Source organism: Thermobia domestica, chromosome 3 (genome assembly GCF_964235325.1).
Source record: "Thermobia domestica chromosome 3, izTheDome1.hap1.1, whole genome shotgun sequence".
Classification (NCBI taxonomy): domain Eukaryota; kingdom Metazoa; phylum Arthropoda; class Insecta; order Zygentoma; family Lepismatidae; genus Thermobia; species Thermobia domestica.
The window spans coordinates 158,577,732-158,600,323 of NC_137456.1; the positions used below are offsets into that span (position 1 = coordinate 158,577,732).

General features: G+C 35.6%; 1 protein-coding gene across 2 annotated transcripts in view; it reads right to left on the reverse strand.

Annotated features, from left to right (window-relative positions):
* The window catches only part of mle (dosage compensation regulator mle), a 127,123-nt gene extending 105,224 nt beyond the window's left edge, over nt 1-21,899 (reverse strand). For both annotated transcript variants that reach the window (XM_081751938.1, XM_081751937.1), the window contains exons 1-3: nt 21,752-21,899; nt 11,938-12,049; nt 4,450-4,619 (exon numbers count right to left, since the gene is read on the reverse strand). In XM_081751938.1, coding sequence (XP_081608064.1) covers nt 4,450-4,619; nt 11,938-12,016 — 249 coding nt within the window. In that variant the 5' untranslated portion in view covers nt 12,017-12,049; nt 21,752-21,899. The remainder of the gene's footprint in view (nt 1-4,449; nt 4,620-11,937; nt 12,050-21,751) is intronic.
* Between the last annotated feature and the right edge of the window lie 693 nt (nt 21,900-22,592).

Here is a 22,592-nt window from a genome sequence, read left to right on the forward strand (position 1 = left end):
AAAAAAACACTTTAAAACCCACCTGGGTTTTTGAGCTTTTTTTGTTAGTATATTATCGGTACAACTAAGGTGATCACATTGAGAGTGATTTTTTCAGGTTTTGGACTTTTCTTGGTCGAATTAGATGCTATCATGTTAGAGTATACAACAACATTTAATGTTAGACCTATATAAAGTTTTGAATGCACTGAATGAATAAAAAAAACTTACCTTAGCTTGAGACAATTATAGAACAAATTAATGTATGGGTTGTGTTAGAGCCTATTTGAAGTAAAATATGCAATTTTATGTTTTAAAAAATACTTTCTGTGAACAGTGTGCTCGGCGACGCTGTGGGACGTTATCCCTCATATATTTGACGAGTTTAAGGTCATAGGTACCTGTACCACCAGTAAATATGTAAATACATTAGTAAAGCTATTAGTATTATTTCATGCATTAGATGGTAACACAAGTATTCTTCAGTAAAATTTGGCTTTCCAACAACAGTTTAGTTCCGTCATTAGTTGCTACTCTTCAAATAAGCATTCTGTAGAATCAAAACCAGCAACAGCGTAAAAATTCTTGTAAAATTTAAGAAGCTTAATGCTCGGAGTTCCGAAGACTATCTAACGCTACTATTTTAGGTGCTGAATTTCAACTTCCGTACTAGTTTAAGTGTCGATGTACAGTAAAGAAAGTTGCATTTTCGGGGAAAACCCGTCATGAAAAAGTGCTCGGAAGATTCCCGCAATTGAACGCACAAAGCATCGGAAGTGAATACTTCAACAATAAAACTAATTATTTTAAGTTGGAAGATATTTAATTTCATTTAAGATATTTTGAAACATTTACTTTATAAAATAAGAATTATCTCTGTTAAATGTTTTAAATTCATTTTCGAGAAAGAACCGTCTTGCTAGTGCCAGGGAATTCCGGTAATTGAACGCGCAAAGTATCGGAAGTGAACTTCAACAATAAAACCATTTATTTTACGCTGGAAAATTTTTGCCACTTAAGATATTTAGAAACATTTATTTTATAATACATAAATTATATCTTTGTCTTAAAATAATATATTTGGTATACATACGGCGAACGTTACTTTGGCTCTCGGAACGATTCGATCTACATTTGTTCCTTTGTCTGCCTGTACCACACACATATTACAACGTAAATCTTTTTTTAAGTTTAAATTTTCAGGGTACAAGCATGACACATACTAAATTTCCTGCATAGATTTTGGCGGCATACCAACGTAAAATTTCAAAATAGCGGCATTTTTTTCCTCCAAAATAGCAGGTATCTACGCTACAAAGCGCAATTTTCGGTCTTTTAAAAACAAATTTTCAGACTAGAAGCATGAGAGACACGAAATTAGCAGTATATGTATTTTGGCGGCGATCCGCCGTAAAATTTCAAAATGGGGGCCATTTTTTAACTAACGTGTATCCACGCTACAGGGTGTAATTACCGGACTTTTAAGCTGAAATTTTGAGGGTAGAAGCAAGAAACATTCTAAATATGCTGTATAGATTTTCTCGGCGATCCAATATAAAATTTCAAAATGGCGTCCATTTTTTCAAAACAGTAGTGAACAGAAAATTCTTGCAAGTTGCAACAATGACAATCTTGAAATATAAATCACATTTTAACACTTTTACTCCAAAGACATGGAAATATTTCGAAAAAACAGAATTAAACCCGAAAAAAAACAATAAAACCAGAAAATATCCATATAGGCCCAAGTGGGTTGAGTTTTTTCAAACCCTGATCAGAAATCACGGACACCGTTTGGGAAATTGTAAACACTTATTTTCACGTATTCGAACCTTTTTCTATAACTTATATTTTCGCTTTTCTTCGAGAATTTTTAGAATCTTGTCTATGGCTATGAGTACATGAACCGAATCATGTGTTTTGTCGTCGCTTTAACAACAAAACTCTCAGTTGTTTCATAATAATATACCACTGCCGTAAAGATGAAAGTTTGCTGATTTCTCGTGATAACTCAATTTCACCTTGCAGAATAACAGCCAGTTTTCAGCGAAGTCCACACATGAAGTAAAACAGAATTTGTATCTTGAAATTTTATACGATGCCTTTTGGTAGCAATTAATTCTCTTTGGATTTTCTTGGTGTAGTCATGAATTTTAATTCTTATAGTTAAACCAGCAACGTACGATACGAAAACAGAAAGTGGCACAGTTTTTTTTAACGAGATTATTGTTATCCCATATAGCACACGTAACACTTTCATTTTCATCAGGATCAATAATTAAAGCCTACACACTTATTCCATCAACTTCAGGACATTCACCATTCTTGAAGAAGACAGCTGTCATTTTCTACGGATCATACTAGTAAAGGAAATAGGTCACTCATGACAGCTTCAATGCAGGCTGCACCTTTAATTTGTTGCAACGCAATAGCAGCTAACTTAAAATTTGCACGATACATACACACACTTCCCTCACAAGTTACCGACTGACCCACTTTGGTCGAATACTATAAAATTTCGAGTGACCCATTCTTATGCTCGGATTGTTCTGTTTAAAAAGTCCGTAAATTTCTTTGATGGAACGCATAAGAAAACGTTTCGATTTTTTAACTTTTTGTCTATTTTCGATCACTGTAATAACATCGCACTTATTGGAACTATGTCTGGAGCATTCCAAATCATCACTGAGGTAATAGTTCAGGCTTTTTATACATCATCAGAATTTATTGGATGGCAGTTTCAAGTAAACTTAAAATTTGTGTGTTTCGTAATCATGATTTCCAACACAGATTACTTCGGTTGAAGAAAAAGGATGAGTAGGGAAGGAGGCTCATTTTACTATTTCAGAGAGTATTTTTGATCAAAATAATAAAGAGCAGTCAGGAAAAACTTTTATTCTTCATTTAATGAATGCGAACCACAATCATCATCAAATTGCTGCACTTTGATTGTTTCCAGTGTTGCCAACTGTGACATCAAAGTTAACGAAACTTTGCTAATTTCAAAAGGCTGTAGTTAATTCATGAAACATTGGTCGAGAATGGTATTTGGTGTGTTTATTATTCATGTAAAGTTGAACCATCTGAGAAAATTTCAGAATTTTAGAAAATGGCGTTTTCGAGAAAATGGCGCCTAATACTGGCGATTTTTGAAAATTTGACAATTTCTCGAATTTTTTTTTTTTTTTTTTTTTCGACGAAACGGTTGCACACAGAAGCGGTACAATTTTTTTTTCGGAAAGCGGATAACTATGTCTTACCAAACGTGATTTTAAAATTCGAACCAGAAGTGTTCGCAAATTTCGACTTTTCAGATAAATTGACGTTCATCTGTTAATTTATGTACAAGAGATACGCATGCGCAAACCAAACTATAATAAAATATAGTTTATTTATATCCCTATGTACATACCACAACAAGAAATATAGCTCTACCTGTCTCCATAGCTGAATGGTGGGGCTCCGAAGTTGACCATTTTCCGTGTCTTCTACAAATCATAAATTGTACTCCCCCGTCTTTGATAACCTACTATTTGGCGGAAAATTTTTTTTCGACAAAACAAAAAATATGGGTCTCTTAAAGACATGTCTAGTTGCTATAAAAAAAGTTTCAACAATATCTGAGATGGTGATGCTCTGCCTGAATTGAACTGGAAGGCACCTATACAGAAACTTTGTTATTAGAACTTTTGTAGAATCAAAAGCCCGATGACAGAACTTACTTTGTCTTTCTGCGATGAGCTTTTGTAAGACAAAAATTTTCTGCAAGAATTCCAAAATACAAAGTCAAGATTATACTATGATGTCTTTCTTACAACGTTACATGAAACATGGTAAAGAGTTTTTATCGGCATCCCTAGTTCGAGTTACAATCTGTGAAGTCACATTTTTGAAAGAGTTTTGCTAAAAGAAGCAGATTTAAAATATTTATGATACGACAAACTGTATTTTGTGCGGCATAGGCGCAGCACCTTCTTGACTTGCTCAATAGAAACAATACAAACATCATTCATCAATTCCAGCAGAAGAAACACGTGTGATTGTTAAAAATACGCTTTACGCGACGTAAAAAACGGTTCAAACTATACTTATGCGAGTCGCCCGTGCATTTAAGGCATCTACATATAGCAGGCATGTTTTTATACTTTTCTGTTGGCTATTTTATTTCTTCCTCGGGTAATTTTTCTGCATAGGCGCTGCAAATTTTCTGCGATCACATCGCAGATCGCGGCACATTCTGCTATGGGGCAAAAATAATTAATTTTATAATAAAATTGGTGAAGGGACAAGTCCCGGTCCATTATTTGAATCTACCCATAAAATCACTACAATATACAAACGGTTTCGTGAATTTCGGTACAACAGAAACTGGTGTATGGAGATATGATATTATATATATATAATTAATGCATTTCAATAATCACAATTCGCATATTAGTCTGAAGCTGAGTTAATCGCTATGTAGCTTACCTCTACAGGAACATCTTTTGCATTCATCAGTCCTTGTCGAACCAAAAACTGAAGAAAATCTTTAGCCGCATTGGCTTGGGCGTCCTTTTTGTTAGTTGAATTTCCGGCGCCAACATAATCAAATCCTTCTACCCTTACTTCACATAGAAATCTCTGCCGGTGTTTCGGACCTAAATGTTACAAGAATTTGCATAAGTATCATTTGAATATTTCATTCTGTAACATCTGCTCGAAAAGAAGACACAGAAAAAAAAGTTAAATACACACAACACATACATCCTATTGAGTAAAAACCAGGGTGGAAAAAAATCATGATTTTTTTCAAAAAAATCATTTTTGTTGATTTTTTTGATTTAAATCGATTTTTTTGATTTAAATCAAATCTTTTTCTTCGTATAATACAAGTCGCGAACTGAAGAAAAAACATTAGGAATTAGTATTAAATGTTAATTATGGCATTTAAGGGAAAGTATTGGGTTTTAATTTTGAATTAATTCCCAATCGTTAACCTATTTCAATCCTAAACAATGTTTCTTAAGCATTAAGGAAAAAGTACAGCAATGTATATCAACATGACACTTTCCTTTTCACGAAAGTTACTGATATTTGGCAGGGGCATATTTTTAAACAATTGGAACTAGCTAGCGGCACGAAATACATATAAAGTACATAAATTTCGCCTAAAATTAACTAACTCACTCTATGACCTATGGAACTCGGAGGTTCAATGCCATGTTCACAAAAGCTCTCCTGACTTCTATCCTTAGTCAACTTGTTTTAAGTTTCTATTTTGTATTCTTATTTCTGCAAGATCCATCTTAATATTGTCCTCCCATCTGCGCCTAGGTCTTCCTAATGGTCGTTTTCCGATTGGACTTCCAGTTAAAACTTTGAAAGCGTTCCTAGTTTCTTCCATTCTCGCTACATGTCCTGCCCACCTGGGCCTCCAAGTTTTGATGACCCTAACAATGTTTGGTGAACGGTATAAATTATGCAGTTCCTCATCATGAAGTTTTCGCCATTCCTCATTTCCGTTCCTTTTGGCTCCGAATATTCGTTTCAGGATTTTATTCTCAAATACTTTCAGTCTGTGTTCTTCCCTCAGCGTAAGCGACCATGTTTCACAACCATACACCACAATAGGCATAATTATCGTTTTATATATTTTAAAGCTTTAAATTCCTCGACACAATTCGCGACGATAAGAGATTTTGAACTGAATAATAACACGAATTCCTTGCTTTTAGTCGATATTTAATTTCTTCGTGAATATCGTTTTCTGATCCTATATATTAGCCGATAGCAGAACTTTCTTTGTCTTTATGCGATGAGCTTTTGTTAAGTCAAAAATTTTCTGCAGGAATTCCAAAATAAAAAAATCAAGCTGATCAGTTCCAGCAGAAGAAACACTTGTGATTGTTAAAAATATGCTTTAGGTGACGTGAAAAACAGTTCAAATACGAGTTGTTCGTGCATTTAAGACATCTGTACATAGCAGGCACGTTTTTATACTTTTCTGTTGGCTATTTTATTTCCTCTGACAATTTTTCGTGCACAGGCGCGGCAAATTTTCTGCGATCACTCGCAGATTGCGGCATGTTCTGCAATGAGGTCAAGTATTCACTTTATCAAAAGTATTATTCGATATTTTAACGCATCCAAAATTTGTCGTATTACGACCCCGAGGAACTTCTATGTATTTAGTACATAACTTTCGCCCAAAATTTTAAAATCAATTTTTATTTTTTGTTTCGGAGAGGGGATCGGACCCCTCTAAATATGCCCCTATTGGGTGATATCAATAAAACGGAGAAGTTACTCATTACGCCCAATTTTGAAGTAGTTACTCGCATTGGTATCAATAAAAAGAGAACTGAGCACTAGTCGTCTCGGCTGACCTCGGAGAAGCCCCGCCCTTTTGAAGTAACCACACCTCTGTTCTCGAGCCGAGTAACTACTACGCGTTTGATATCAATAAAAATCAAAGACTCCTCTGTGATGCTAGTAACTTCTCCAAATTTGTGGAGCAAGCTAAATAGGTGACTCCGTGAGAAATATGGCAGAGTATATGATTGTTTTACTACGTAGAAAAACTTATAAACTGCATAGAAATGTTGGAAATGGAGATTACAAAAAGCATTATAAGTTTATGAAAGAAAATGTAGTGATTAGCACAACATTTTTTAAGGAGAATCAACCGAAATTCGGGGTGGTGGACTACGTAATGATGAGAAGATGCGGGTTTTCTTCAAGGGCGCCGATCCTGTGGGGGCCCGGGCCCCCCAAAGCTCATGTGGGCCCCCTATTGTATTTATGAATATACAATATTTGGCATAATTAGAGTGCAATTTGTCTTAAAATCCTGATATATAGGCCTATATACCTTCTGCATCTGAATGCCCTCCCCCACCCCATTTACAGAGAAATCGGTGCCCTTGGTTTTCTTGCGTTACGTGAGTGATCCGGGATTCCAGGTCGGATTGTCAGGGGATTCTGGTGTGACTCAAAGTACTGTCTATGACTACCTGAAAATGGATTGTTTCCGGAAGTGTGCGTAATATACAAACAGCAAAGGCAGAGTGGCAAGAACAATATACATTTCTGGGTGCTATCGTAGCACTTGACTATACATAAGTGGCATTAAAGAAACCTAGTATTTTGGAGAGTAATACGTTAATAGGAAGAGCTATTTCGTGGCTAAGCGGTTAGCGTACATGCCTTTGGCATAGGAGACCCGCGTTCGATTCCCGGCAGGAGGTCATGTGGTTTGGATTCCACGTTAATCAGTGGGTTCTGTCTCATATAGGCACGCTACTCAAAAGGACGTTAAACTAATAATCAACTCAACTCAACGTTGATAGAAAGGGTGTATACATGGGAATGTATTTTGTTTATTTCAATGCGAAAGGGGACACGTATGGTGTGGAAAATGCAATCAGATGGACGTGATTTATGACGTGGGTGGCTGGACTTTATTAAAAAGAAAACAAAGGAGCCAAGTGTCTGATTTCGTTCTTAAAGCCAAACAATCTACAAAGACCTTGGACAACACGTGATATGCGCTTGTTGTGTTAATCTTGATATTGCTGGATTTCAATCAACATCCGTCAGCTCAAATAGGTTCATTCCCATGGTTTCAATATTACTTTCTTCTTTCCCGTTTTTTTTATTTTTTATTTTTTCTTCTTTTTTATTTTTGTTTTATTCTCGCTCGAATATTAAAGATTCTCTTTTGAATTTGTGTCTCAGTCGTAGATGTATTTGATATTTCGTTGCATTTCACTGTAATTACCTTCAAAGTTTCGGCTTTCCTTCGTTTACTTTCTGGTAGCTGTGACTTTGAAAGTACTACTGGAAACTCTTTTAGAATATCCACAAATGCACTTTGATTGAAGCTATCGTTGCTACTTGCCCGTTTCATGGCTTTTAAGATACACGCCATAGGTTAAAAACAACGAAATGACTGCGCGATGAATGGGAGAAATTAGTAATCACTTCTTTTATTGATACGGCTCAGTGCTACGTGCAGAGGAAGCGCGAGTAAACGTTCATAAATCTGGAGCAGACTAGACCTGAGTAGTGGCTTGTTTTATTGATACGAAATTGAGGGAGGAGATTACTCCAGGTGTAGATACTCCGATTCTCGAGCAGGACTTCTCAGGAGTAGTTACTTATTTTTATTGATATCACCCATTATCTGGAAACAAACAAATAGACGTGGACACAAAAGAGTTTTCATCTTAAATGTCTATGGTGATTTCCCCGTTGCAATAGAAATTTTAAAACCTTGTGTTACAAAGAGAAGAAAGCAGGGTTCACCAGTAACCCGTTCAAACGGGATTTTCCCTGTTCGTTCCCTACATGGTAATCGTTTTTATACTGTGCTTACATACATTTGAGTCTCATTGTATTATGATTATTATCTTCCATAATCGAAATAACAGAAGAGAAACGGGATTTTACTTACTTTCACTTTAAATTAATTCATTTCGGATTTGATTTAAATCAACGATTTTTATTTAAAAAATCAAGTGATTTGAATCTTGATTAAAATCGTGATTTAAATCAGACTGATTTAAATCAATCCACCCTGGTAAAAACTATGCTAATATTGACATTGATATCATTCTGAGATTCGAAATCTGCACTGGAGCCATAAAATTCCCATGCCACTATTTTAATACTTCCATCTCATTCACTATACTTGTCTTCTATTGAATAGTATATGAGAAACAATTTTAGTATTGCGAATGTTGAGATTACCACAAATATTTATTTTATTCTGAAGTGATAGAATCAGTGAGATTCGCAATCAGCAATGAAATATAAAATAGGGTGGAGGTACCGTTCATGGCCACCATACCCCTTATGGCCACTTTCATATTATTAGTCCTTTATTAAGCTTCATGCTTTCAACCAATCGAAACAAAGCTTATTAAAGGTAGTAGAACTTCAGCAACAGATTTAGTCAGTAGGCATTACAGGGTTGGCAAAAACCATGTTATTTATTGAAAGTTTTTTTGGGGGGAAAGGGGGTAAACTTTTTTTTTCGTTTGTTTGCTTGTTTGTTTGTTTCACCTTGATGTTATCATGCAACAACCGGGTTATGCTGGAAAGGGTCACATAAGCTTAAAGCGGAATCCCTCTTTTCGGCTTACATCTGAGAGAAATTGTCCTCAATTTGAACTCGAAACCGGGACTAATTAGCCACAAATGGGATAGTTCTGCTGACTCACTTACGAAGGACTCCTGATAAAAATGCATTGTACTGATCTTCATTCTTGTTAATATAATTGTCACGGGTCATTTTAGAAGGACAAAATGATAAACAGTTGCACAAGTGAAACCATTATAAAGAATTACATATGAACAACTTCAAAATACTGCAGAATACAGAAGAACTAATTTAGTCCCAGTTAGTTCACTACAACTATTATTAATCCAAGTTAAAGAAATACGACGACTTAATCTGCGTATCAGTAAGAAAAGTGAATAAAGATACGAATTATTTGAGTCCACTTTGGCTCTGACCCATTTATACATAAATAGATACCAAAGATACTTCTGATTTCAATAAATGCCTCTCACGGGGTTTGTATGACCCCCCCCCCCCCAAAAAAAAAGTACGGCATTTCGATGTATTTTATCAAACATTATTATTAAAATATTATTATTTAGTAAACATTATTAAAACGAAACAATATTTAGATCTTTTCTTTGATGGCTATTGCATAACAATAAACTACAAAAAAATCATATATATATATATATATATATATATATATATATATATATATATATATATATATATATAAAGTTGCTTTTGTAGTATAATCTCTCTGAGTAATGAATGGGGAATTTAGGTCTGAATATAATACAAATAATATATGGGAGTGAAACGTGGTAACGCACAAATGTGTTTTCAAAAAGATTTTACCAACACTTTTCGTTTTCTGGTTTAAACCAATTTTTTTTTTTTTTCGAAGAAAGAAAGAAAGAAAAAAAAAAAGCTGGTTTAAACCAGCCAACCCTGAGGCATTGTGAATCTAATGAATATCGATATGCTGTCACATTTTGTGTGTTGATGCAAAGAATTCTCCAATTTCTTGTGAAATTTAAGAGTTTCGAGTTTTTCAAAAAATTGAAGAAAATTCATCTCGTGGCCTAGAAAGTAGAAACTTAGTTCCCTGTTAAGGAAAAAAAAAAATAAATAAATAAATAAAAAAAAAAAAAAAATTCTTTATAATGCTATCGTAACTGCCAGAACCTCAAAACACAACAAATAAATGCAATGGCCATTAGTGGGTCGGAATATTCCATAAGTAATTAGTTATAGCCAGTGGGTGGCAATAAGTGGTTTCATACTTGTTACTGCTTATGGCCACCTTTTGCAACTGTAATAGTAATTTTATTGTTTATTAATAAAAATGACAAAAACAGTATTATATTGACATTACAACACATTTTTTGCTATAGGTCTAAATAGGCCTATTTAGACAAATCCATTAGTAGTCCTAAATATTAAGTTAACTTTAAATTACAAATCAAAACATTTTGACACACACACACAAAACTTAACCCACCTAATCATACAATGGAACGAAACAACAGTCCTAGCCTACTACACTCGGTATAAAATAAATACTGTGTTAGCCTATATCTAAATTTAATAAAATCTCTCCGTGTGACAGAGTACAAGTATGTTGGTGTAATATTGAACAAAATTTCAAATTTTGAGTATGATATTCAATATATCAAATATGTTGACTCAATGAGTTGATGTTAAGTCCCTTTCAGCAGCGAGGCTATGTGAGACGTAGATCTACTGATTAACGTAGAACCTGAGCCACATTAGCTCCCGGCGGAAATCGAACCCGAGTTTCCTATACCAAAGGCACGTAAGCTAATTGTTTAGCCACGAAGGAGGTCGTGTGGACTCAAAAGAAAGTACAGTCTGTAATCATTGAGAATGACATATCACAAGTAAACATATCGATAAATTGCCAGAACCAAGTCTTACAGAACGGGATCGAATGGTGGTAAATATATTTCCTGGAGCTATAAAAACACTTGAAAAACCCTACAACATTGATATTGTTCTATGCTCGACTAGTTTTGACCTATTTTTTAAGATTTTATTCTATAGGTTACTTCTTGTTACAGATATACTGCGAACTATATATAAAATGTACATATTTAAATGCTAAAGCCAAATATATTTTTGTAACGTAGCCTATATATAGGTCGAACTTTAGCATTCAGACCTAAGTAGGCAAGAGCCCTATACCTAGGCTAATTTCATGTATAGATAAATGATCTTTGATGTCTTATTACTTAATAAACCTTAATTTGGAAGTTGATTTTTTATATTTATTTTGAGTGTCCATAAGCAGAAGCAGAATGGCCAAAAGTGGTGAAATGTGTATTATTTTTAAAAAATGTATTTTTCTCTTTCTTCCAAATTTTAAAGACAATAGATAACGACTTGATACGATAAATATGTTCACATGAGTTCAAGTTAGAAGTATACACTCTGAAATCATAAATAATGGCAATCTCTTTTACAAAATAAGGGTGACGAAAATTAGAAAGTCCTTAGAGTGGCCATAACCCTATAGAGCCATAAACACAGTATCTCTACAACCGATCACTACGCTTCATGGCGTTAAGAGACAGTATTGTATCATTGGTTCTTCACATGAAGCCAATCTCTTGCAGAAAAAGACTAAGCTTACTTCTTGTTCTAAAACGATCAACACTGTCATTCTATTCCTTCAGTGTCAAAATACTGAATAAATAAATATAACAGGACAACGTGAAGAAAGGGAAAAAAGTTTATAATCTTCTTTCACATAGCAGGGTGTAATAATAATTTTCATTAGACGTCTAAGCTAATATGTATCATGTCGATATTCGTCAATCATAATTTTTCTTCACTTTTATTATACATATTCTGTGAAAATTGAACTGATAATCACTTGTTCATACCTGTTGGTCTTATGTCATATTGTGGTGTTACTTTTTGTTTGCCGCACCACCCATAAAGGAAGGCCTTTATATCTCCCATCCTGTACGCTGCGTAGGAATAAAATTCCTATATCTGCAAGTAAACATGATGTTTCAAATTACATAATACATATCTCAAATTATAACTTATCTTCTAAATAAAACAAAAGCAAATTAATATAAAACCTACTAACAGTCAATACACACTTCGAGCTTTGGTCTTCAGAAATAAATTTCTGACCAGACACACGGAACCCATTCAAATTTACACTTAACTTTCTTCAACATAAATCAACCGAAAAATTAGAACTTTTATTCCTTTATTCTAATTTCTTTTTCTTAGGTGCGATATATAGGATCAAGGCTCAGCCTATCTTCAATTTAAAATAGCAACAGAAATGTGCAAAATGAAGTTTAAATTGCACAAACCACGAGAGAACTCACTTGCCTACATTTGCAACATAAATATTGTTCTAAATATCATCAAAACTAAATGACATTTTGCATATCATAATAAAGGAGTTAATGAAAATAAATATATTTTGCATTTAAAAGAAAAAAAAATGTTACAAAATTTCTCACGTTAAGTGACACACATGGAGTCACAGTCAATGAACTTGAAAATCATTATTTCGTTTGAAAACTGCCTATTCTTACCTGCAAACAACAAGGGGTTATTATTATATTTACTTGGTGTTACTGGAACGTCCGACTGACATTCGTCATTTCAGCTGTTCCTCTACTTTTAACTATCAACGATTTTCTGTGCTCTCCCACCCAGAATCGAACTCGTAACCACGTGTAGACCAGCGGGGAAGGCTGTCAGTTCCAAACAAATCCCTGCTTATACATCCTCAAAAATTCAAGGTCAAAACTCAAACTTGCACGATCTTGAGCAGACACCTCTAAATCTGATATTGCAATATATCGTTGAAAAGTTTATTTCATTACCTTTAAAACAAGACGAATCAGCTCTACCGCCAATTAGGTCCGCAGCAGTGACTTATTCAAGTCTGCGGCATGCACATAAAATTAATATTCTCTCTAATTCCACGAAACTCTCCCCGATCCTATAAATCTATACTGTAGAAGTAAGCTAAAATTTGTTATAATTTCTTATATCGTTCAAGTCTTCAAAATGCTAAAGTTCCAAAAAAACTGAGATGGACGAATTGTGGGTTTCGGAGGCTGCAATGATCTTTGGATGCAAACGGACTTATCACCACGATTTCTTTCCAGTAATTATTACGCAGTGTTGAAAAGCGATACTGCAAACTACAAATCAACCACCTAATACTACGATGTGATATATAACATTCAAATGATGAAAATGCAAAAAGGGCCGGGCCATCATGTACTAAATAAACGAATTGTACCTATTTACTTCATACTCAATGCAGGTGAAAATTCCGACCCCACTCTTTTGTTCTAATTCACAAGTGAAGTTCCTTAGGAAACCGAACAATTCTGAGAGAACCCATGGCCAAAATGTTGCCTACCCAAACTTAACGTGACCAGGGATCAAACGAGGGATGAGCACTGTGCCACTAAGAGGATCTTCCTCATAACTACATGGCTAGCATATGCGTCTTTAGCACGGGAAACCAGGGTTTGATTTCCATTTTATAGCATATGATTCGGATCCCACGTTACGCTGTTGAATCAGACAAAGCCGAAAAGAGATAGGCCTATAAACTTCAAATCAATCAACTAAGGTGCGACATCTATTATATCCGAAGCTTGATAGCAATCGAAATGAGCGGTAGAGTTTGTCATTAGTTCAAAATGAAGCAGTCATTGAGAGGAAACAGTTTTGGGGCTTCCGAGGAGTATATGAAAAGTGAACTTATATGTGGGATACAATCAAACCACTCGAGGTCTTACCGGAACTAAAAAGTGAGTTTTATTTTAGTTGTGCATCTATTATGGATTTTTGAACTATGCAAATTCATAATTAAACAGATCCACAGTCACTGGCTACAACAGAAGAATAATGTGAGCAAGTTCATCTGACGCTGAATCTATATCAAAATCTCTTTCTCGCTGCCATACAATTATTACTAAACAAGAATGAATATTGAAACCAAAATTCTACTACTTCTTTCTACTTCGGGTCTCAACAGAAGAATAAAACCTGATACGATACCTGTTCTTCGGATAACTAACTCGTAAACCAAATAGTATACCGCTTTCATTCCATAGGAAACAATACTAAAACCGGAAGTGATAGATGTACAATTTCCAGTTGCAATTGGGGAGTCAAGTCGAAGATTGAAACTATTTTTCAATTATCAAAAAACCTGCTTCTCGCTATCTTATTTCTATGGCGATAAACGTTGAAAAGAGGAAATCAGATTTCCACCACTTTCATTTTCATCACAAGGATAAAGGTGGCCAGATGAAACCGTATCTTTAGAACTCTTGAATCCATACCACAAAAACCATTACTCACTACATTTTACAGTTTTTGCTCTATGGTGATTATTTCAATACTTGAAAATTTTTCTTGATATGAGAAAATCAGATAATTTGAAAGAGAATACAATGTCCTACAATAATCTATCCATATCTAGTTAAAGAAAAACTATTTCTAAATTTCAGGCTACGTTTGGCAACAATGGGCATAAGAAAAAGCATTGCCATTTACTCTTGTACTGCAATCTAAGGGTGAGACGCTCTATAGCGATCGCCTGTCTCACAGAAGAGAAGCTCTTTTAACCCTTTTAAGATATATAGTAGTTTTTTACTACGAAACGATAGTGTCTTCAAAATTCTATTAAAAGTGAACTAAGAAAGCTATTCAGTTCCGGTTTTTTTTTTTTTTTTAACAAGAGAGGAGGCATTGAAGAAAGCCTTGGAAGGATCTATACGCTTCCGAGCGTCGGAACATCGGAGGGTATGAAGTTATCACTTTACAAATTCTCTTATTTTAGTGAGGTCTAACTTCAACATTTTTTGGTGAGCTTCTCATTAACACTAGATTTCTGAAGTTTTACACAAACTATCAGCGGATCCTTTAGTTTTATCTGAAATTTTTCGGATCTCTTCGTCAACACAGAAGGGGGGGGGGATTCAGAGGGGATAAAGGGGATATTTCTTGACCAAAAATCCCACTTTCGCGATTATTGCTCCGCTCGGGTACATCTGAGTGATACTTTCTAAAAGCCTACTCGATTTTGAACAAAACGACGTACGAATCATCATTTTACGATAATTAGGGACGTGTCACGGATTTTTTTTCACATAATATCCTTTCTGTCACTACTGTAATTTGGAGCGCTTGACACGCTTTTCCCACATGGGAAAACATTTTTCCCGCCCTTAGTATGGAAGATAGGAGATTGGCATTTGTCACAAGTAATTAGTGCCACAAGTACTATTTTTGCAAGTAATTTCCAGATCTGTATGTTTACCCCGGGCTGTACCAAAGGGCCCCAAAATGGGAAAAAAGTTTTTTTTTTCCACAAAAATCCCTAGTTTCATCACCTTTTCCCTTCTTAGGGACATGTGAGTGGTATTGTCTGAAAGCCTACTTTATTCTGAAGAGAACGACGTATGAGGAAGTTTTTAAAGTTTCTATATGATCTTTGCCAAATTCTGGGGATATTCGGAGAAGAGGGAAATAAGTTTTCCGACCCTTAGTGTTGAATATAGAAGATTGGCACTTGTCACAAGTAATTAGTACTACAAGCACTATTTTTGCAAGTGATTTCCAGATTTGTACGTTTACCCTAGGCCGCGCCAAAGGGCCTCAAGATGAGGACAAAAGGGATTTTTCACAAAAAATCCCTATTTTCAACTTCCCTTCCTTAGGGACATGTGAGTTGTACGGTCTGAAAGCCTACTCTATTCTGAAGAGAACGGCGTATAAATAGTGATCCTACAATAATTAGGGATGTGTCAGGAAATTTTTAAATTTTGTAGGGTGCATTTTAGGGAAATTCTGGTCGTTTTGTAATGCTCTCCCAACATGGGTAAAAAATTTTCCCGCCCTTATTATTTAAAACAGAAAATTCTAATTTGTCGCAAGTAATTAGTACACTACGTAGTATTTTTCAAGATTTTTTTCAGGTTTGTGCGCAGACCCGGGGGGGGGGGGGGCTCAGGGGGTCCCAAACTTTGAAGTCTTTTTTTTTGTCAAAAAAATCCCCTCAAGTACATGATAGGGACATGTGAGTGGTACCGTCTGAAAGCCTACTCTATTCTGAACAAAACTACGTACGAACCATAATCGTACGATAATTAGGGATGATGCTCTACCTTCCAGACTAAAAGTGAACAAAAACACCTAAAAAAAACCTCATATCTTAAAAGGGTTAAACGCCTGTCCTTAGGTACAATGTCGTGACTAAAAATAATTACTATCTATCGGCAGAACCTGCGGAAAAGAGGAAATGGGGCAAACACTAAGTTTTGTGATTGTGCTGACCAAAATTGTGAACAACTTATGAAAAAAAAAGTGGGTTTCATTGGAGAAAATCGCATTTGACCTTCAGAGCAAAATTGGATTTTACTAAATTTTGTCCGTACATCTAAAGACGTATTCGTGTTTTAAATGCTATTTAAGTAACTTATAAAGTATACATGTTCAATTATACACACGAAACTACGGAACTCCCTTGTTGCACAAAGGAAACTCATGAAGCCATATCCGCATTTCGTGTGGCAAGTTTTGTGCCATTGATACTCGCTTATATCTCGATTTCTAGCGAGGAGGAGGTAGACAATTTTGTAGGATACCAAACACATGGGTAATTCTATATAATATAGAAACGGAATAAAAATCCCCTATTATAGGCGTATCAAGATATATGCATAGTTTCAGAGCTTCCAAAAAACATGCAAAAGCCAAAATCAACACGTGCTATTTGGAATTCCAGAAACTGTAGTGTGTTGATCCATATCAGCATAAAGAAAGTCACACAAACACATTCCAAAAATGCATATGTTATCAATATTCAATGGATTTCAAGCAGTAGATACTTCTCAGGAGTTACGCTAAGTACTGTACCGCCGGACCAATTATTGGAAGTTTACCGGGTGAATTGGAGAAGTGTGTGAAAGTCAGGTGAGGGGAATAGCTGAAACTAAGAAAGTGGTAGTTGTAGGCTATTTTTAATGTTCTCAGTGCTACTGTATATGGAGGCGGAAGAGACTACTTGGCGGAGAGGTACATTTGTTATAATTTAGTTAAAAAAAAAAAAAAACGAAATAGCGGGAAGGGTTCTAGAACAGGTTCCCCTTTACACTTCGCTCTAATAAGGACAGAAAACAACGTGCCCTACGGGGCTGTGACCCGCCTTCACTCGCCAACGCTCGCTTGGCAACACTATGTGGATCAAATATTAAACTTTGGTACAGAAAAGAAGCCACTTAGTTACTAACCTATATGGGCGACCTGTGTCCTACAACTGTCCCGGAAATGGCGTATATATCAAGATTATCGCATATCGTATTTGTTTTATAAAATCATCCAAATATAACGAGCGTCAGTTGTTAAAATTGCATGAAAGACATGGTGTACTGTTTACAAGTGGGGCGTTACTAGTATGAAACGATGACAAGCGGTTTTGAAACTCGTATCGTTGCTTGAAGCCACTTGTTTCCATCACCCTCGCATGCCCACAATCACTGACGCCCCTGTTCCTTCGAACGCACCTCCCCGCGAGCCTCGCCCTGCTCTATCTCGGTTAGATAGCATTCGTGCTCTTTAGCGGCCACTTAGCGCAGGTTGTCTTGTGTTTTTTGCACTGTAGTATTTATTATGTCACATATCTGGACCCCGTATTTACACGCCTCTGTTTTGAAGGTAACTGACTTGTAATTGAACGTAACGGCTAGAGTGCACTTTATGCCGAACAAGTGATCTTGTTACAGGTGCGGAATCTGTGTTTTAGCGGTTGGTGGCACTGATGTTGCATCCTGTGATGTGGTTGGTTGGTTGTGTTGAAGTTGCTGATTGGTTATGTATTCGCAACTGATGTTCGAATGTTGTACAGTTGAACGTGTGTTGCGTTGGTGAAGTGTGACGTTAAGTCAATTTGGATGTCGTTTTCTTCTGATATTCTCAAGTGAGTTTCAGATTTTTTTTTTTTTTTTTTTTTTTTAAATATGTTTGTGATACTGAAGTGAATTCCTATCGTTTCGGAATACTGTGTGGATTGATTAACATTGAGAAGTATTTTTATCATATATATATATATATATATATATATATATATATATATATATATATATATTTAATCGTAATGTTACTAATTATGATTTCATTATCAACGATGTTCTGGAATTTCCTCGAAACATAGTAGGCACACTGTTTCGGATTGTTTGTGTTTCTGTAGAGAAGTGTGTCTTGAAACAATAGTTAGAAATTCTAGTGACTTTATCGGAGGTCCTGGAATAGCAGTTGAAGTGGAGAAGAAGTTTGTTCGGTAGACATAAATTTAATGTGGGTCGAATGCGCCGTAGTCAGAAATGGATAGTTTGCTGCTGGCTGGTTGGTGAAGTGTATCACTTTTTTTTTCTTATTCGGCATGCTGGATTGATTTATAATTAGTGGTGAGTGTTAATTCATTTTTTTCTTATTACGTTAGACTTATAGTAATGGTTTGATTATTATTTATTGTTGTTTTGGATATTTTTATGGTACTTGAGCGGGGGGTTTCGGGGACGGTAGTCCCCCACTTAGATCTCAAAATTGATAGTCACCGTTTCACCTGCATTGATTTCTCGGAAGCCTTCGGCGTCAGTTCTCAATGATATTGCCCTTGTATGTAGTAATTGAAGAGTAAATTCTTGGTGTGTGGTAGATCATCTGGTTAGCAATCGTAATCTATTATCATTGTTATGATATATCTTAGTTTGCTGGTGTGAAGTTAGATTACGAATACTTATTAGGTGGTCTGCAAAACTTGTCCAGAATTTACTTTTCGATTGCTTCGATTCATGGGATTATTTTTGGGAACTGATATCTGAACTGGGCCTATGTTTAGCAGAAGGGGTCCAGCCCTTTTCTCTAAAAAATGTTACAATTTTGGTGATTTCTGTTTATATTCGGTTAGTTTAGGGTAGGGTAGATTAGTTTAAGTTAGGTTAGGCTAGTTTAGGTTAAGTTAGGTTAGTTTAATTTATGTTATATTAGTGTAGGAGTCCCGCATAATTTTCTAAGAAAATGATAGAATTTTCACTTATTTCTACTAATATTACGTTAGTTTAGGTTAGTTCAGGTTAGCTTGTTAGTTTATGTTAGGTTAGGTTACATTTGATTACGTTATGTTACGTCTAAGTACTTACATCACTCATTTCTCCTGTAAATTTTGTGTTTTTTACGTGCTTCTGGACCCCTTGTACTAAACATACCCCCTGAACTGTTCCGAGGAATCGGTTCTAATGAATGTTCGACACAAACTGCACTCTTACCAACGTAACGTAACGTAGCCTAGCCTAATGTAACGCAAACGTCATGTCTAACCAAATGTACTAGCTACATTTTGGTACTTTTTTCGATTTTCGTGTGGTCCGACGATTCAGCAAAAATGCCTAAGACATGTTCTCAACAGAGTTTCCAGGCTACGTCCCGATTTGAGTCCAAAGTGTACAAAAGCTAAGTCTTGACAACAGTGGGTACGGAATTCTTGGACGGGAGGTCGGAAATGTTACGGCCCACAAGCACCATGATCGCTCATGTTCGGAATACCGGGTGCTGCGACGTATTTTGTCAAGGTATGTTTCACATGCAAGTGCATTTAATTCACCTTTCCAATTATGTCACTTTAGGATCGACGGAAAAGTACCCGAACTCTCTCATCTACCATTTAATTCTCCCTTACAACTATGGAATCTAAGTCCGAATTACTTCGCAAGAGGTGCCTCTCCTGAAGCACACGTCTATCTAGTTGGTTTATTAAGTTTCATACCAGGAAATATGCCAAATAACCATATAACGATAAATTTTGCAAGAGTTACAATGTGTCGTAAGATACAAATAGATGACCTCCTAAAGCACTGTAGTTCTGCACTTCACTTGTCTTAAGTAATTCAGGATGCACCATTAGTCTTTCAGTTTCAGGGTCAACTTCCGCAGATGGCGGACCCGAAACACAAAATTTACGAGAAAATTAACAGAATCAGACGAAGTGTCAGCAAGAGAATAAGAAAAAAGTGAAGGATGACATTTAGAATATCTTCCAACTCATTCTATGGCTCCAGAACCGAGTACCGTGTCTTTGTCTAAATTGTGATAAAGGTAGATAACAACGAGCCCTGCGAGACTTTTAACCTTGTCCGCTCGCTCAGCTATATTTTGTGAAATGAGTAACACTGGAGATCTTATATGTGCGAGATTGGGGTAGAAACTGAAAAGATACCCGAAGTGAATGGTCATCATTAAAGAAATAACTAATTAGTAATACAACACTGAAAAGAGGCTTATGTGGCTTTCACCCGTGGCAGTCATCTGCGGCAGTTTAGCCCAGTTTCGGCGCAAGTTTAGAGTTGCCCCTCCAGTTTCAAACCTACAAAAAAGTAGTAAAAACGATAAAACATGCAGTTTATTATATGGATCCATAGTATAAGTAGTACTAGGACTAGGGATAAGAGTAGAAGTAGTACCGTAGCAGTAATTGAAGGAGCGGGTTAGAAGCCCCACAGGGGTTGGTTGGATTCTGTTCTCGACATAAAATGGGCATGTTGCTGAATCATCGAACCTTCCCCGTCTTGCAAATAGTACCCACTTCCACATATCTTGTCTTGTATTAAACATAACTCTACTGCCAAACTGATACAACTCAACATCACATAAGAACTCCAAATCAACATTTCTTACTTCATTTCTCCTGTAAATGTTCCTAATTTTTTATAAAAAACGGATGGGCAACTCTAAACTTAACCCCCAGTTTCATTCCAACAGAGTGAGCTGAAACTTCACAATCGCTTCGCAGGGTTCTAAACACTAGTCCATATTACCATTGAGTTAAAAATAAAAGTAAATTAACTTGGCTATTAGCCGACCTTTATGTACACTCATGTCCAAAATGATTGTCGCGTATCTATAACTGTGTTCTTGTAAGAATATAAATTGATAATGATGTTGCAGGACACTTTTAATACTATGTGTATAATCGGGAAATGTATTTTTGTGGTAAATTTCATAGGAAAATAATTATAAATACGAAAATTAAAATGAGTAAAACAATTAGAATTTCGTTTCATTGCTCTTTTGATATGAAATTTGCCACATACATGTCTTTACCGACTATACGCATACTAAAATTAAGAAATACCGGTGAATTGGTTACCAAATTATATTTGTACAACACATTTATTGATATGCGACAATAACTTTGGACATGAATGTGCATGTACGGGCCAACATTCTAGAACCTTTCCAATTCCTCTAGTGAAGTAGTTACTGTACAGTCAGCAAGAAAATGCGTATTAGATACATATCGTCAATGTACTTTCATTCTCTTATTCTGACTACATATTGAAGCCGCCCATTACATCTTCCCACTTATCTGCTCCTACTAATATCCTATTTTATTTTGCTAGAAAGAGTTTTAGATTTAATATCAGATCCAAAAATACTTGGGACATAAATCCTCGCAATTTTACTTTCATTCTTTACAAATGGCCGTTCCATCCAATTATACGCAATATACCGCAATGAACGCTACCCACTTGCAGAAAATGCAAAAATTGGGGCGACAAAAGTCTAAACTATTACCCAACATTTTATTTTACTTGCCTTACAGTTTATTCTATACTTAATTACTAAAGCAATGTACATATCTATTACCTGAAATATTGCAAATATCACAATATAACGCACAAATTCAATACTCCCAACAACACATCGACACCGGCTAGATACCAGTGTTACCAGAAGAGACTGTGTCAATCAGTGGTGCCAAAATTTGAGAGCGTAGTTTCACCTTACAGAACTTGAAATTTCCCTGGCCGCATTCATAGACGATGTCCTCTTAAGATCGTGCCTTGTGTAAAACGTTTATAAATCTTTGATAAAATTTCAGTCTTATTCATAAACATGTTTGGAGAATTTCTTAACCAAAACGAATCTTCGCCAATACTGTTATTCTTGTTTTGTACGAATTGACGAAATCGAAAGCTTGCTTTATAAAAGTTTATGAAGAAAGTCAAAATGTTATTCCTTCCCAAGGCCTTCTCGCTGAAAACCTATAACTCAAAAGCTTGCGTGAGTACTATTATGAGGCAGCGATTCACTTCTCAAGACAAATGTTGTGAAAAATTTTCATTATGATATATCTATGAATATAATCATATAATGTACCGGTACGTCATTCTGTAGTAGTTTTTGTCATCGCAAAATTTAAAGTTTTAGTTTACAAAATTTGATTGTACCGTACATACTAATCTTGCAATACAATGTTATTGATGCAAATTTTTAAATAGAAAAATTATACTCCGCATTCCCCCCTTCACATTCACCAGAAAACGCTCTTGCCGCGCCGCGCCTCAATTGCTTCTGAATGCGTATGCGAATGCGAACTGCTAATTCATGTGCCTCTACTAGATCCGAAGTTTTGAGAATGTATCAAGTTGCAATTTCTCTTTTAAAGCTTTAATGTGAAATATTTTTGCTTGACAATTCGTACCTT